General features: G+C 37.0%; 1 protein-coding gene and 1 long non-coding RNA gene across 2 annotated transcripts; both read right to left on the reverse strand.

Annotated features, from left to right (window-relative positions):
* Positions 1 to 206: 206 nt before the first annotated feature.
* On the reverse strand, positions 207 to 4481 carry LOC103705664. Its single transcript, XR_005514672.1, has 3 exons — positions 4343 to 4481; positions 2539 to 2563; positions 207 to 959 (listed from the first exon to the last, which is right to left on the reverse strand). It is a non-coding gene; the product is annotated as an uncharacterized LOC103705664 (long non-coding RNA).
* A 4309-nt stretch (positions 4482 to 8790) lies between these two features.
* On the reverse strand, positions 8791 to 10190 carry LOC103705675 (uncharacterized protein At5g39865). Its single transcript, XM_008789485.4, has one exon. The coding sequence runs from the start codon at positions 10173 to 10175 to the stop codon at positions 8946 to 8948; it is 1230 nt and encodes a 409-aa protein (XP_008787707.2). The 5' UTR covers positions 10176 to 10190; the 3' UTR covers positions 8791 to 8945.
* Positions 10191 to 17267: the final 7077 nt, after the last annotated feature.

Genomic DNA, 17267 nt, shown 5'->3' on the forward strand with positions numbered 1-17267 from the left:
ATAATCTAATATTTTCTATAACACCAATAATTAGGTAGACTTTTCATGCAAAATTTACTATATATTACTACCAAATAACAATATAAAGAAGTTTTATTATTCAACTAGCATGCCTTTTTGTTTCTCTCCATTTTTGAATTACAAGAAATTTTGACTTCGGTCATAGTTAAACTTAGTAATAATAATAATAATAAAAAAAAACTTTCCCTACCCTCATTTCCTCTTTATGTAACACTTAGTTCCTATAGCCCTACCATAAGCCCATCTAGCTTTAGTTTCCTAATGTACTAGATCACAATGGATCAAAAAGCCTGACACGATCATAAGATCCTTTTGGGTACTCATGAGCTCCCTATGTTCATGGCACAAATGGCTGAGAGGTACAGCGCCGCTGCATGGATGGGAGCTTCCTTTTAACTCATAGATACCTTTGACTAATTCTCAGCGGCAAAAAGACACTGGTGCGCATTTAGGTCCATGATCAGTGTAGCAATTTATTCTAATCTTAAGCAGTGGCAGGTGGGCAAACATGAGGAGCAAGGTCAATAGATTGTGGATGGCAAGGAAGAACTTTTTTTGATGAAAGTGGATGGCAAGGAACTTGGGGTCAGCGGTGGTCTTGAGGCAGGTGACCTCAAATTGCTTCGGATCGAGCTTGCAGAGAAAAGGTGATCATAAAGATGCATGTGAAGCAAAACATCCTCCAAGGACTTTGGCTTTTCATACGTAGGGGCATGAGGCGATCGTATTTGCTGCAGGAACACTATAAACAAATATAGAGTAAAATTTACGGGACCTTAACTAATTGTGTCCAACTGACAGACCATGACCGAATTCCGGGATACATGCAAGAGACCTGGAAACTCAGTGAGAATCTTCTCAACTATAACGGCTTTTACCAAGAACATCTCGCAGACGAGTTAACCGTCGTTAACACAGAGCTTTCTTGCGACCTTTACCTGTTCAGGAAAACAAGAAGATAAAGAACAGAACAAGTTCAGAATTTCTCAATAATTCTGAAGCAGGATTCAGGAAAACTGAAGCAGGATTCAAGAATTTCTCAATAATTCCAAAAATAATATTGCTATGTTCTGGACCACCTTTTTCAACATAAGAGAACTGCTTGAAACTTACATCTGATTCATATGTCAAATTGAAATGAATGCACAGATTAGACACCGACAATTAGCAATTCAGAATGTTTCACTGACAAGAAACAAACCAAACACAATGCTGCTAATAGTGTGCAGACTCTGAGCTTTCATAATATCACATTTATATTTAGTTTCAACAAATTTATATTGCTTGCTAGGAAAAAGAAAAGAATCTTCGAGTTTTGATTCATTTATCTTTTAAATTTGCTATGAACAACCACATATCAATATCTGGTATAAATTTTGGGTTACAAGAAAAAAAGATATATATACTTCATATGCTATCAACCGCTAGGTTGAAAATACATATTTTCGGCTTGCCTTGCTTCAAGTCCAGAGGTTAGTTTAAAAACTGCCTTGTGGCTCACATATAGAAGCTCACCGATGGGGCAGCCTTGCTCCTCATGCTATGACTTTTAAGCCTGTGTCTTATTGCTGAGCCTTATCCCTTGTTTCATGGAGTACTAAGGGCCTTTTCTTTCCTTTCTAAACAATGTATATATAAGACAAAACATGTGCTTTAGCAGCAATGGCAAGTTAAAATTGCTATTCAAGTTGGGCTCATAGATGAACCAACCCATAATGGGCATATAGCAAGGACCGGCCCTAGCTTGTTCTATGTTTTTTTTTTCACACTTTTCAAGGATAAAAGTACCACAAATAATCAAATTTGGCCACAGTGCATGATATTTTCAAACATGATGTTCTAGGTGATGCAATGGTCAACATGAAAATTCTAAGTGCTGACTAAAATTATGGGGGGTGGCTTTTATAGGCAGGGATACAACTAAAATCTCGTAAATGGACTTCAATTATTGCAGAAATAGAAGTGAGAAGGTGGATCAGTATTAATTGATGGCCAAGAGATTGCTGATGTCTCTTGGAGAGAAGGATGGAGAGAGAATTACAAATGGGAAGCTTCTGGTATAAACCAGACATTTTAGAAAAGGCTTGCTAGTTGTGAATAATTTACTTTCTGGAAATGGTGGAGAATACCACCAAAGTTTATTCGCCACAAATCAAGTCATATGAACAAAAGAGCACAATACCTTACACCTCAAAATCCCTAACAGAATGAAACAACAAAAGTGGCCAGCGGACCCTAAAAAAAGAGTATAAACAAAACACAAAAAAGAGAAAGAGAAACTCAAGTTTTGTGTATTCCTAAAAGCATGCATTTTAAATTTCTGATTATTTAAATTCCTTCTCTTTTCATGTATGAGACCTATAAAAACTTTTATAAGGTAAGTGCACCCTTGGCTATTCTTCAAATAATGAGGTTTAAGATAATCCAATGTCACAATCACCAGGACATATCTTAAATTTTTACAAATAAAAAACAATAAAAGCATCCTGCTTATGCATTAATGTTCAAATAACTTACACTGGCATCCTCCTCCATTGACATGCTGCAACAGTGAAAAAGGAACCAGTATTAGAACAATGTAATTATATCTCACATGGCTATTTGTAAAATTATTAGCAGATATAATCAAGAGAATACAATTTATGATGAAACACAAATTATGATTTGCAAATTGAAATACCATGAGATGTCAAAAGCGTCCTTGAAAAAATGATTCAGATATGTAGGTAAAAGGGCATATGAACTCAAATTATGCAGACAGCAATGTTTCCTTCCATCGAAAGGGCATATACAAATCATATGCACTTAAAGAGTACTTTTACAAGGCAAGGGTGTCAATGAAGTAAATCAAACAGCTGTTGTTTAGAAAGGGATAACACAAACCACAGTTATTATTTAGAAAGGAAGAATACAAGTGTAACGGACTTTGTTAAAGAAGAAAGTTGGTTTCATAATATCTTATATTAAATTCTACAAAGATAACATGTCTTTACACGAAGCAAAGGTCTCAAACTCTGACCATCCAATAAAAGGCTCTGGGCACCTTGCAGAAACTCCAATATCTTTTTTTTTTTCTTTTTGTGTCATTTTTCCCATTTCTAATCGGACGGAAGTTACAAAGGCCTCGAGGATCATGGTTGGCTTAAAGTTCCTTCATCATGGGTTTCCATCATTAGTGCCACACCAGTGCCTTAATCAGCGTGTAGCACAACCATATGTCAGTTGCATGCCAGTTTTTGCCATGCCCCAGAGCTAGTGTGCCCCAAGCACTAGCCTGACAGGCATACTAAGTCAGTGCCAGGTCAGCATATCACCAACATGAAGGTACTTAATACCATGATCCCTAGTTAATCAAGAAAATTATTGCAACTAATAGAATAGGGTTTTCTTGAGAAGCAGAAACATTATTATGAACAGAGATATTCCTGAAATTTCCCTACTTTTGTAATATGTTGAGTGCAGGAACTAGGTGTTTTGGGTCTTTCCATGCAAGTTGTTATGAAGCTCAATTTTGCGATCTCTCTTCTTACATACTCATTTCTACCTTTCCCTTTCTTTTGATATTCTACTAATCCTTGCAACCAAAAAGCCATCAGGATATCACTTCTCACCTTATCCGATCAATGCCAGAAGCACTTTAGAATTATCTAAGCACTATATATATATATGTGTGCGCGCGCGCGCGCGTGTGTTTAGGATTAGATTCTTGAACCTCCAAGCTCTTTAGTCTTCACTAAAGTCTATGATGCTCCATGGTTTAAAGTTTTAGTAAAATCTAAAAGGTTCAAATCCAGCTACAGGACGATTGAAAACCAAGACCCAACTTTACCCCCTTTTCGACCATTCCAGTCTTCAATCTTTAGTCCAGAATAGAAAATAAAGAATCGCAGATTTTTTCAATTCTCAACCATCTAAGCTTGGTCTGACAAGCAGTTCTTTTTCTACGGAAAGCGCGACCCTCTGCATTTTAATTCTTCAAAACCAAATGACAGAAAAAAAGATGGGAAACACATGGTGCAAAAGAACCCCAAAATTTGGAGTTTCGTTGACCTACTACAGAAACAAAAGCTACATTTCTCCATATGCCTTTTGTTCAGCCGGAAAATCTTTCAATTCGCATAACCCGTCACACCCCCTAAAAATCCGCCTTCCCTTCAGAAAACCACACCCATTTCCATTCCAATCGATTAAAAACTCTAAATTTCAGATGAAAAAATAATTACAATAAGAACAGACTCCAGAACTCGATGTTGTTCCGAGCCCAAGAAGAACTGATAGAAAAGAAGAAGAAGAAAGAGGATCAGAACGAAGAAAGACTTACGCAAAGAGATTCAGAGAGCTAAGACCGTTCTAAGAGTGACGATTAGAGAGCAATTCTTCGAATCCTAGTCGAGCTTTTTCTTACGATAAGAAAAGCCCTAGTAGAAAGGCGGAGGGTTTTAGTCGGTGAGAACTGTGCGATATACGATAGTCTGTTAGGACTTAGGGGGCACAATGTAACTCCGTCGCAGACTTTTACCTTTATTTATTTATTTATTTATTTTATTTTTTTTATTTTTTTTATTTTTTTTATTTTTTTTATTTTTTTTATTTTTTATTTTTTTATTTTTTTATTTTAGTATATCGATTGCTCACACTACTCTTGCATGAGTACAACCAGCTACATTACTAGCAACATGCTTTTACTTTCTCTATTGCCGAAGCTTTACTTGTTTTCATTGCAGTGGTTTGCTTCCTTATGGTTAACTCGAGCTTTATTATGATCAATTTCTCTTGTCTCAAACAAACTATGAAACCCAAATGGTTTAGTTAGATGTGTGATCCATGTGGACACTATAACTGGCAATTGCAACGCACATAGCAAAATTCAATATTATTAGATATATGAGATGTCTGCTACAAAATTCAATGTTATTATACACTATAAGATCTCTACCAAACTCTTTGTTTTCGCATTTCATTTTCTTAATGAAATAAGTGATGGATTCCTCACAGTCTTCTTAAGAAATGAGATGTACAAGACCAGCAGAAACGCTGCCCTTTTGTATAAGCAGATAAAAAAAGATTCTGTTGAGAACATGTATCTAGAGATAATAATAAAATTTTAATGTTTGGACAGAGCAAATGCAGCATAATGCAGCTGGAATTTATTATTTGTCATACGTGCATAAGAAAAACTTTTACAATTGCTTAAATTTCAAAAGAAAAAAGGGATGTATCGATATACTGAAAGATTCGAGGAAGCCATGCTTGTTTTTCTTCTTCTCTAGAGTTCTAGATTTAGTTGTGCATACTATTCTATCAATTGTAGGTCTTCTTGTTTATGGGGCTAATCAATATACTTGCTCATAAACTTATTACAAGAAGCAATAGTTCATTGAGGCATCCTAGCATCTAAGGGCATCATCTACAAAAGAAATTAAAAATTTAAAGGATTTTAAACCTATGTTTAAGAATATTGTGGGTGTACAATATTCAACATGTGACAAATATCATCCAACTTTTAATTCAGTCTCATTAACCTGGGATATGGAGGAATTCAATAAGCAGTGAAGGGTAAGAGCGATGTATGTGAGCAAGCGAGTGTGTGTGTGTGTGTGTGTGTGTGAGAGAGAGAGAGAGGAACCATCCTTTAGATTAGGATGGTAAGGAGAAATTTTATAGCCGTTACAGGAAAGTGCATGTCAGCAGTTCTGTTTGTCCAGACGGCATATGCCATATGCTTATGAAGAATGTTAAATGAGGGGCATGATGAATGTAACATGTTCCTTTTTGTGGGCTCAAGAAATTCAGCTTAATTTCATTTTCCAATTCAACTACTTAGTTTCCATTGTATCAGCTTTCTTGCTTTGTGCTGCTGGCTTTGGCTATTTCGTTTAATTTTTACTGCAGAGATCAGTTTTCTTACATGCTTTTTCCTATATTGAATTTAAAAAACTTTTGAACAATTAGAGATGCAATCTTTGAAGAAATTTCATAGTCACATTTGCGAATAAGAAGCTTTCTCATCCAGCAGGATGCACATGCAAGTTTCACATGGACATGGTTATAGAATTTTTTCTATTTTCTCAACTCGCCCTCATCAAATTATGCAGTTTATGCGTGATGCGGCATAAAAATGATATTTAGGACCATGTTATGTGGCTCAATCTTTATAAAAGCAAAGTGTGCCATCACCATGATATTCTTGCGGTACATGCAATGCTTTAGTTAATCAGCAAAAATTATTCCAATGGTTTTGCACCAAGGCTGCCATTTTCTAGAAGATCCCAGGCTTGATTATATGACTTTTTGCTTTTGATGATAAAGGCTTTATTATATGTCCCAACACTTCAGTTATCTTCTTGGTGAGTTTCAACTGCTATCATTCATTGACGAATGTAATATAATTGTTGGAACAGAAAGTAATAACGAGCAATAATTTATCAATTTTTTGGTCAGTTGCTTGATGAAGCTAACATCACATCCAATAAGCTGCAATTGCCCCAGATATGTTACATAGCACAACATACAAAGCACTTTAAGTTGCTGTGAGAAGCAGTCTCTTTATGAACATACGGATAAATACATTCGAATGAAACATTGTAAGGGACAATGATGTCATGTCTAGATACCATCACATTTTAATGGCCATGTAAATTATCCATAGAATGTCATTAGTATGGAGGTGCTTTTCCATTGACCGGCACTACCAATTGACTAGGAACTTCCTCATGATTCAAGGACCATCTAAACTAGCTGATAACCATTTCTGGATTCAACACTTAATGTAAGTTTGGCTTAAAGAGATTATTCCAACCGTGTACAAATTCAGTGGCGCTGCAGTTTAGCATGAAACGATTGATGCATATGCTATTGATTATGGCAAAACATAATCAGATTGGAGGAAAATTTCTTTGATGCCCGAGTCATCTGCCCATATTGTCTTAACTTCTGAGAAATCCATTTCATTGATTAAGCTTTCTCCTTTGGTAGGCGAAGTAGCCTAGGTTGATTGTGAGAATGTTAGAAAAAAAGGACAAATTCATGATGTACCATAAAAAAGGAAGTGCTACCTAGAGGGTTTATCTTATGACCAGTGAAACCACCTTCCAATTCGGCCCCGACAAAACTATTTTTCTCATGCTGAACAGAAAAAAATGAAAAATGGCAGAAGATGGTTAGACTGTTGTATATGAAGGAATGTAACTTTCTTAAATTTCAAAATGGATGCTTGAGAATAAAGGTGAAATGATACAAAAAGAAATGTTAATGATTGTTTCCAAAACTACGCAAGGGGAGGAGGATTTCTGGATAGTAATCATATCCAAAGACTGGGATATTAATAGCTAGGCAAGCTATATTGTTGGCAAGCAGGTTATGCAGCAGGCTTGTCAATCCAAATGAGACACAAAGGAATGAAGGAAAAATGCACTGAGGCTCTTTAAACATTAAGATCTTCATATGTCCTATTTAAAATAGGAAATACATACAATTGTTATGAAGCATTTACATAAGACTTTCATGTTAGTAATGGCATAAGAAGCATAACGAGCTGTTCTCAGGCATTATGGAACTAAAAATCTAATAGTTCCTCAAAAGAGGTTTTGCTCACAAAAAAAAAAACAATTAGGGGAAAGCAAATAAAGCAATAAAATTCTTGAGAACATCTGATCTTCTTTTAATCAGTAGAGATATCACAGCATAAAAAGGGCAGCGTTCTATTTCCAGCGACGGTAAATTGAATACCATATTGAAATGGAATCCTGTATTGATGACAGTCGCTTGCAATATCAGCTCTACAACTTCACCAAATAGGAATAACAGAAAATACAAGCACAAATTGCCATGGACAAGCCTTCTGACCTAATAGTTCACCTGCTCAAATCAGCATACTGTTTGTCAAGCAGAAATTTTTTTCAACTGACATATAGTATTGCTCTTCAGATGTCATACACGAAAAATTCCATATCAAAATGCAGTTGTGAAGTCCTTCTTGGTCCCAGCAAATCTTCTTTGCCTAAGGTTCTTTAATTTATATATAAAGTTTACAAAGATTATAAACGAACATCAAATTTTACATCCACGTTTTCGCTTAAAACATAAGGCAGACATCTGAGAGTTGTAGATCGATGTTCTTAACTAAAAATTGCATGCTTGTTCTCATGAAAAACAGATGACGTACCAACAACCTTCATCTTTGCACTATGTGACTCTAGTTTCTGACACATTCTCATTGATTTATCTTACTCATCTTATGACAGGAACAATCTAATATGAGAGAAAAATATGAGAAAATGTTATCACCATATCCTTTGTCTAGTTTATGGGTAAGTTTTCAGTGCCAAGCTAATTCAATCACAAAGGGCAATCAAAACAAGAATAAATGAGGGTGAAAATAGAACGCCAGCATTGTTGGTCAGTGAATGCAATGTTGAGTGATTCAATAAAATAAGCCATATCAATGCAAATCCCATCAAAAAATCTTTTGTTCTTTACATTTTTTTTTTTTTTTGAGAACTGGGGAGGGTCTTTACTTTCAAAATCAGTAGAGCACCATGTATTACTGCAAAAAACTTAGTGGTGAGTCTCGTGATGTTGAGTGTGCAATGAAAATGGTTTAACTCAGCATAAATCAGATGTGCCATAAGGTTTTCCTGTCTCCCCCCCATCCAAAGAAAGAACGAAAGACACAAGAAGGAATTTGACCATTCTTATTGGCTTTCCTAACCATGGCCATTTCAAGAAGAACAAAGAGCAGCAGACTAGATAAACTAGTGCAAATAAAAAGTTCATAGAAAGAGAATTCTACTGAATAGTTGAAGTAACAGAGAACTAGTCAAATACATACAACAGTGATATCTGAATCTCTTTTGAGGGTAGACACTACATCAACCCATTCTGAGAGCTTGCAGGCCTAATAAAATACAAGGGAGAGGTAATTCCTAGCAGCATAGGGGGCAGCGAATCAATCCGTTCTCATTGCATTGTCCACACCTCACCATCTTCTTCTGCTCTCTTTCCAAGACCTTGCAGCTGCCATTGCAATCCATGCACACAACAAATCTCCCCCCTCCACAACCCTTACACCACACCTCTGCCCTCGGGATTCCATCCAGTAGTAACCCCAACTTGCCTTCCTCTTCCAACTTTAAGACCTCCGGGGCGCCACCAATCAACCTTCCCTTCACAAAGACCACAGGGACCCTCACCTCCTTTTTCCCCATCAGCAACCTCAGTTCCTCTCTATATCCCGAGTCCATCGAGATGTCCCTCTCCACGGTCTTAACATTATAAGACTCGATCGTGGACCTAACAGCATTGCAATCTTCAAAGGTCTTCCTGATCCCCCTCAGCGTTGTCGTATACAAAACCACAATGTTCTCGCCACCAGTCGGGCACTTCTCCTCAAAGGATTGAAGCAGCAAGCCAACATCATGGACTTTTTTATCCCCTCGAACTGGAAATGCCATATTCTTGATCTGTTCCTGCTCTTCATAGTGCTCTTTTTCGATGGAAGCAAGAAGCTCTGGATCAAACAAAGGGCTAAGACTCCGTCTCCACCCCGAAACTCCAGAATCTCTCCCTGATTTTTGGATCTTGGCATTGATGGGAGTGATCTTCTTCGAAATCGCTGAATGTGATCCAGACCATTGCATACTCTCGGAGGATCTGAAGGGTCTCAAGATCCGATTGGAATCAAGATCCAACCTTTCTGAACCCTGGCTGAGTGGGCTATTCTCCTTCCCCGCAGATTGCTTCTTCTGCTTCTTGGGTGATGCCGCGAACTTTGTCGGAGAAAATAGCTGCACCGAGGCATGCAATTTCGTGGGTTTCTTCAATGAAGACCAAATGGGTATCTCGCTATCGAGATCCCTCATCAGTTCCCAAGCATTTATGATCTCTGAGGGCTCTTCCTTCAGAACCCTTCTCTTAGATGAAGGGATGGTAGGAGGAGGGGAAGATCTCTTCCATTTCTTGGTCGCAGCCTCCTCCTCCTCTTCTTCTTCTTTCCCCTTGGCTTCATTCCTGTCGAGATTTAGTACTCCATAGGTGCTCGAAGTGAGCGAGACAACGTGGTTCGGGCAATCGCCGGCGGCCGCCTTGCTCCCATAGAAGCGGATATCTCGATCAATATCGGTTGTAGCCAGAAGTTTGGAGGAGATGCAACCCATCTTCTCTGTTTTACCTTTTGATCTCCTTTTCTTTCCTCTTTTTCTTCGGTACCCACGCTTTATGTGTTCGAAACGTAACGGTCATAAGGGTTGCAATTTTTTATTAATTTTGAAATGATGCCATCCAACGGTCAGAAATTCTTGGTTTATTTCCTCGGAGGGACGGGTTCCAAATTCCAACGGGCTCGGGTCTGGTCGCCACAAGGCTCAGCACAAATTATTAGTAGGCTTGGGTCTGCTATTGAGTTTGCGTATAAGCTAGAAAGGCTAAATCTTTGGCCTGGCCTGACATAATAGCATGAGCATTGGGGCAGCGGCTACTGGCTTTGGACACTTGGATCATCAAATATAGGGTGGATGTGCATGATAAAATATAATGATGGCCATTTGCAATAATGCATGCAAGCTTGCTCACATTAGTAGTGTAATATGTGCGACCAATGCTACATTCTATGGTACTACTGGCTGATCAAAAGGTGCAGTCTGTATCAAGATTTCAATAATGGTGTTATTCCATTATGACAGGGTCCTGTTAAAATCATTACTGATTATAATGATTACAAAGGCCATTGTATGTTGACCTATAATATGTGATTTCAAATTAATTTTCTAGATCCTAGAGTCTTTTTTTTCTAAAAAGTAATTACATTATTTTTCAAATCACTATTATCTTAATAAAAAATTATTTTCAAGCTATACAAATCTTATTAAATAGTGAATAAAAAAACTATTGTTCTCAAGATAGGAATTGAATCTAAGTCTTGGTACAAGTCACCCACTAAGAGATAGGCAAGGCCGGTCCAACCCTTAGGCAACTTAGGCGGTCGCCTAAGGTCCCGGCCCAAAGAAGACCCACTGCAGGAAAGGCCTCAAAGACAAAATAGAAAGAAAAAAGATCTTTCTGAGTACACCTTAAGCCGACCCAATGCAGGAAAGGCCTCAAACACAAAACGGTATTAGGCCTCCAAATACATTGGGCCACTCCTGGAGACTGGCAACTTTATTCGAAACTTTTTGAATATTTGATCGCATGCATATAGTATATCACAAATGATAGAAAGTTCTCGGACCGAATAGCCTCTGCCTTGCGGATCCTATCAATTGGAGTACAACCAAATTGCTAACTTCTAACGAAACTAAAGGGAATGACCTAAAGCTCTTGCCTTCTGGGCTAGCTTTGTAAAAAAGCCTACCTACCAAAAATCAGAGACAACCAAATCGCAACATATCGAATTGAAACAAGGAAACCCCCTTTTTTTCCTCCTTGTTTTTGTTGCAGGATTTCGATCCCTATCAATCAATTAATTGTCTATATATCTAATCGTTAATATAGTGACAATCTTCCAAAAATGCAAACCTATTTATATTGTTTAATCCTCTTCTTCAGTCATCTTCATGCTTACAATATTTGGGTGCACCACCGCTCCCAATTTTGGTAGGGCATTTACTGAATCGTCGTCAACGTGCCAAAATGTTGGATGCTCGCATGTATGTTTGAAGATTTAGAGCCTAATCAATAAGCGGAAGAAAATAAATCACCTGCCAACCTACTCAATGATGTTATTATAGAACAGAATGTTACTTGAAGTATATCAAACGTGCTCGCCCAGAATTCAGAACAAATACTAAATAATAATTCAAATAAAAATAATGGAAACAAAAAAAAATCGGGAAAAAATACAAATTTATTCAAAATAAAATAAAGACTAAAAGAAATAGTTTAGCTCTCTCCCATAAAAACGCCTCACTAAAGATTGTCCCACACACAGAAAATTTGCAACTCTCTTCACTTAACTCTTTCTCTCTCTCTCTCTCTCTCTCTCTCTCTCTCTCGTTATAAGACCAAAAAACCATCATCTCCTACTAAAAGACTTAAACATCATTATTACATTTCAACTAAAAGCAAACTCAATATGATGAGCCTATGGCTCAACCTAACTTAACTTAAACTAGCACTAAAATACATTGGAATAGAAAAACGAGAATAAATTAGGAATAAAATCTTAGTATAAATATGATAAACAATTTCTTCCGAAACGTTCTTCATAACAAATGGAATGGTTATTGTCTCATCTTCTTTGTTCCCCTTTTTTTTCAAAAAGTTGTGACCTATTGGCATGTCTATTTAGATGCAAGCCGAAATTGAAAGTCCTCAAATGGATCCTGTGAGGTGGAGCAGGGGATATTATTTTTTCTATTTTTTCTTTTCTTGCGGAAGGGAATTGATTTTGATGACAGACTTTGGGCCATCTACATGGAACACGGCAATTTGGGTCGATGTGCCCGTCCCTTTCTTTTCTTGCATAATTGGTGCACGGCACAAAGAATCTATTGGTTGACTCACAGGCAATCTGCTTGCAGTACTTTCAATGACAGAAGATATTTCAGGCCAAGCACGCTTTTAGGATGATCAATGACGCTGCAGACTGGGTGTATGCTTATGTAGCCAATCAGATTCGAAAAGATGAGTTGTCTAAGACAATTCGTAATGTATCGTTTTTTGATTTTATTGGATGCGTCTGTACTCGTGCAGTCTGACTCGCTCGCCTTAGCTATATATATATATATACACACATATATATATATATATATATATATATATATATATATATATATATATATATATATATATATATATATATTCTAAAAAATTATTTTTTGAAAATATAACTCCTAAAAAATGGTTCTAACATATTTAATTGACCATTAAAAATGGTATATTATAGAGTAGCTTATATTTGATCAAACATATACTTTTTTAAAAAAAATTATGTGAAATATCTATTATACCTTTAATAAAGAAAAAAATTATTTATGAATTTTGATGGCTTAAAAATAGTTTTGAAAAAAAATCTAATTTCTAATCAGTAGAAAAATAGCTGTTTTATGTTCCTCATAATTTTTTTTCTATAATATATAAGAATTTTTCCCATAAAAATACTATTTTTTATTTTTTTTAAAAAAAAAACTCCAACCAAGTGGTTGACCATTTTTTTTCCCCTTTTTTTCCATGAAGGAAACAAGTCTTGAAGGACTTAATTCTGAAGGGAGGATTTTCTCGGAAAAAATTCTGAGGGGAGGAATGATGTTGTTTTCAATGCTTGCCACTGATATTGGGATGACAAAAAGTCCTAGTTGCAACCAATAAAACCACTCTCTTTTATTATTATTGTTGTTATTATTATTATTAATAAACATATTTGAAGGTTTTTTACTTGCATGGGACTAACCTTCTAGAATCTTGAATGCATCAGGAAACTCGGTCATTCGATAATTTCTTCCTCAGCTTTAATATGCTAGCGTATCACACTAGCACACAAGCTAGTCGCGCGGCACATGCATTTCCTAAGGTGTACACCGAAACTTCGTGTCGTGTGGATTTGGAGGGCCCAGATTGCATTGACTGCATTCCAATCAGTATTATAGAATTCGTGTTGCTATTATACTAAATCTACCTCCCATATCATTTCTTTGATGTTTTGTTGTTTTATTATTATATTTTGCTTGAATTTATTTAAGACTTGGAAGTAATTCATGGTAAATCCACACAGATTTGAAACCTAACCCTTGTCGCATGGGCGGCACGTGTGTCTCGTTGGGTTGAACGACGGCTTCCACGGCGATTTACGAACTTTTCACCGGAATCAATAAAGTTTCTAGAAGGGAAGAAAAGAATCGGACATGCTTCCGCCTCGTGCTCTTCGGCGGGCGCCTCTGCAGGTGAGAAGCTGGTGAGAAAGAGCCCTGTGGGTCTCCCCTTTCACCCCTTTTTAATTGCTTTGGCTCCTCTCTTTGATGACTTGTTCTCTGTTCTTTATTGACAAGTTTTGGTTGCAGGGAATGCTTTCTCTACGTCAAAGGCTTAGGTGGGATGGAGGAAGTAGACTCCTTTTATGGGATAAGTAGTTTTAGAAGAAACATGCTACTTATCAAGATAAATATGAGAATAGTTAACTGCAATTCAGGAGAAGATAGTGATGATATGATGCTGCTATCATGGTTAGATGGCATCTACACTTCCTCACAACCTACAGGGCAGAGTGTTATCCTAGTCTTTCCTGTAACACAAGTGCGTGGCAAGTTCAACTGACCATTCAAACCATCCAATTCGGATAATTGAATTATTTCCTTCTTTTTTTATCTCCTTCAAACCATCCAACCCTGGTTGAACCAAATGATGGCTAGGAGTAAGGTGTGCTCATTTCTACCATTTATCCAGGCCGTGCAAGGGGAGGGAAGATTCAAAACCCAAAGAATAGTAAATAGGGCAGAGAAGATTCTAACATGTGATGACTTCATTTTACTGCAAGAATAATTAGTAGTTAATATAGATTTTTTTGTTTAGAAAAAAGATAGATGATAGTCTATTTTATTGAATTGACTTAAAAATTCCAACTCCCAACAGCTTGTGGACAAAGTAGAAGTTTGAAGATTTCAATAGCTAATCTATACGTTTATCTAGAAATTTAAGATTTGGCATAAGTTTATTAGAGCCACATGCATTTTAACGCACATTATTACAATTCATAAAAACATATGCAACTATTTCAGTAAAAAAGTTTTATGTCAACAAATTTGATTAGCATCAGCAATGCACTAATTCTTCGTAAGTTAAAGCTTCATATGGACCATAAAATGCAAAGCGACCCTAACCCGAACAGTTTACGAAATGGACCTACTACTAGCTTCAAATCCAAATTTTGAGGATTCCGAGCTAGTTTTCACAGCAAATAAGCAGTGGCCTTCACTAACCATCCATTGTTCGAGCAGTGACCTTCACGAACCGTGCTTAATAGTCAAGAAATAAGGAAAAACACAGAGATTCTCTCTCCTTTCTTATAACTCATTCTTGGCTAAATTGGATGACATACAGCCAACAAAGGTAGTAGAGGATTCAAACTTCTACAGACATTTTTAGCACCATAAAAAAAGAAAAAATAAAGGAACAAAATATGGATGGATAATATTGTATGATGTGAGCAAGGGGACTTGGGGGCCACGGGGATTCCCATCCCCTACTCCCACGAAAACCCACAGCAAAGCAAAGAAGAAGCAGGTGCACGAAAGAAAGATACCGGCCTTGTCGTGACCCCACGAGTCCGTCTGCAATGGCATCAAAATTCTTTCACACCCTGACATCGTTGTCTCCATTGACAAATTATTGCGTGTGTAGCTTGATTAGTCAAGCTTTAGCGTTACATCAGAAGGAGCACATGGAGGAGAAAAAGGATTCCACGGTCAGATATTGCAGTGGCGTATTACTTTATCGAAGCTAGCCGTCTTCGTAACCCCACCTAAAAGCTCTTTGTTTTTACTTTGTAGTTTCGGGCGAAGAGTCGTGGGAGGTGGGTCGGACACGGCGTTTTCCAGCGGTGACCGCTAGGGCCTCGCTGTCCACATATGGGTAAAAGTCCATGGGCCGCCCACGGTTACCACAAGTACAAGAGCATTATTTATTTATTCATGAATTTATTTATTTATTTATTTTGGTAGGAACTAGAAGGGCTTTAGCTGACGGTTCCATTGTTCCCCAATGTTCCTTTTTTTTGATTTTTCAGGGGCAGAAGCATGTTTTTTTGTTTTCAGGGGCAGAAGGACTAAAAGTTGAGAAAATCCAATAAAACTCTCATCAACATTTGAAAGCAGGCTGAGAGCTCGGGATACCTGAAACTCTATTTCTACTCATGTAGCAACTCGATGTCACCTTTAATTGATGTATTTCGAATTGCGGTAGAAGAAGTAGTGTGGATTCAAACTCTAGAGTAGTGACAGCCAGAAGGTGCCTACTCTTCGATATCTCGATTTTTAGGACGGAGCTGAGAGCAGCTTGGACTGGTTTGAGTCATGCTTGATATGTGCTGTGGGCTAATGCCAGCCTGCTCGAAGGCGACTCTGCCACTGTGATTAGCTGGATCCGATGTGTACTAGTGACGCTAGAGAACACCACCTCCTACTTCGGGACATATGGGGCATGGCTAGTGGCGACATTATTTTCAAAGCAAAGTAGATATATAGGGATGCTAATGGAGTGCCGGACTAGGTGGCTTCGTTTATGGCAAATCACTTTGGAGAGATTCTTTGAACTAGTGAGATTGAGCCGGCTAGGGTGTTTCGTGACTGATTATATTTTAACTTTTTTTTGGATATGTTCAAACTAAATTTGTACAAGTCATTTGGTGTATTAAAAAAAAAAAAACTTGAACCATGAGATCAGCTGCTTGGTTTCCTTCGCAGCATATGGGAGTGGTCTGGAATTTTTGCTCAATTTTCTATGTTCAATTACTTTGCAACTTATTCATAGTAGTTAGAGAATCAGAATGAGAAAATCTAAAAAAATATTTTGCTGAAAAAAATATAATAATCATATTCAATGTCCAAATAGTATACATTTTCATGGGACATGCATGGTATGCCAAAGGCAAAAATTAGACATTGCATTGGGCACATAACCTCCAAAGTGTTCTATGATTTTCTTCCTTTGATTTGTAAGGGTCTAATGGACAGTTGACTATCTAATAAAGGTTTAACCCTCTTTCAGATACCTTTATCCATCTAAATATTAGTGAAAATAAGATTTAAAGCTGAATCACAAAAAAATTTAGCATATTTAATAGCAAATTTAGCGGCATACCAAAAAATTGAAGGCTCTTTTCATAAAACTAAAATATAAATAGAAAATTTCAATCCTGCTTGCTACTTTTGGTACATGAATCATGATTCTTATGACTATAAATCTTATAATATGCAAAATTTGAAATCATAAAAACAATGATTGCTAAACTATTTTGCAAAAAAATGTCCTACTTGGTTTGTTATCATTAAATTGTTGCAACAACGAGCTGTCATTTTCCACACAAAAATGTTTTTTAGCATACAATTATCATGAATAAGATATGCAGATCTGCTTAGCCTATGACACCAAGCAAGCCGAATCAATACGCAAGAAGTCTCCATCAACTTAGCTAGGATAAGCAACCATTCCAGCTCCAGGCCAGCATGCATATACACTATCATTTATATTTATTATTAGGTGACTTTCAAAAGGCTTTCATATAGTACACTCACAGGAAATTCCACTTGGATGGACTGTGT

The sequence above is a fragment of the Phoenix dactylifera genome, chromosome 14 (assembly GCF_009389715.1).
Source record: "Phoenix dactylifera cultivar Barhee BC4 chromosome 14, palm_55x_up_171113_PBpolish2nd_filt_p, whole genome shotgun sequence".
In the NCBI taxonomy this organism is placed as follows: domain Eukaryota; kingdom Viridiplantae; phylum Streptophyta; class Magnoliopsida; order Arecales; family Arecaceae; genus Phoenix; species Phoenix dactylifera.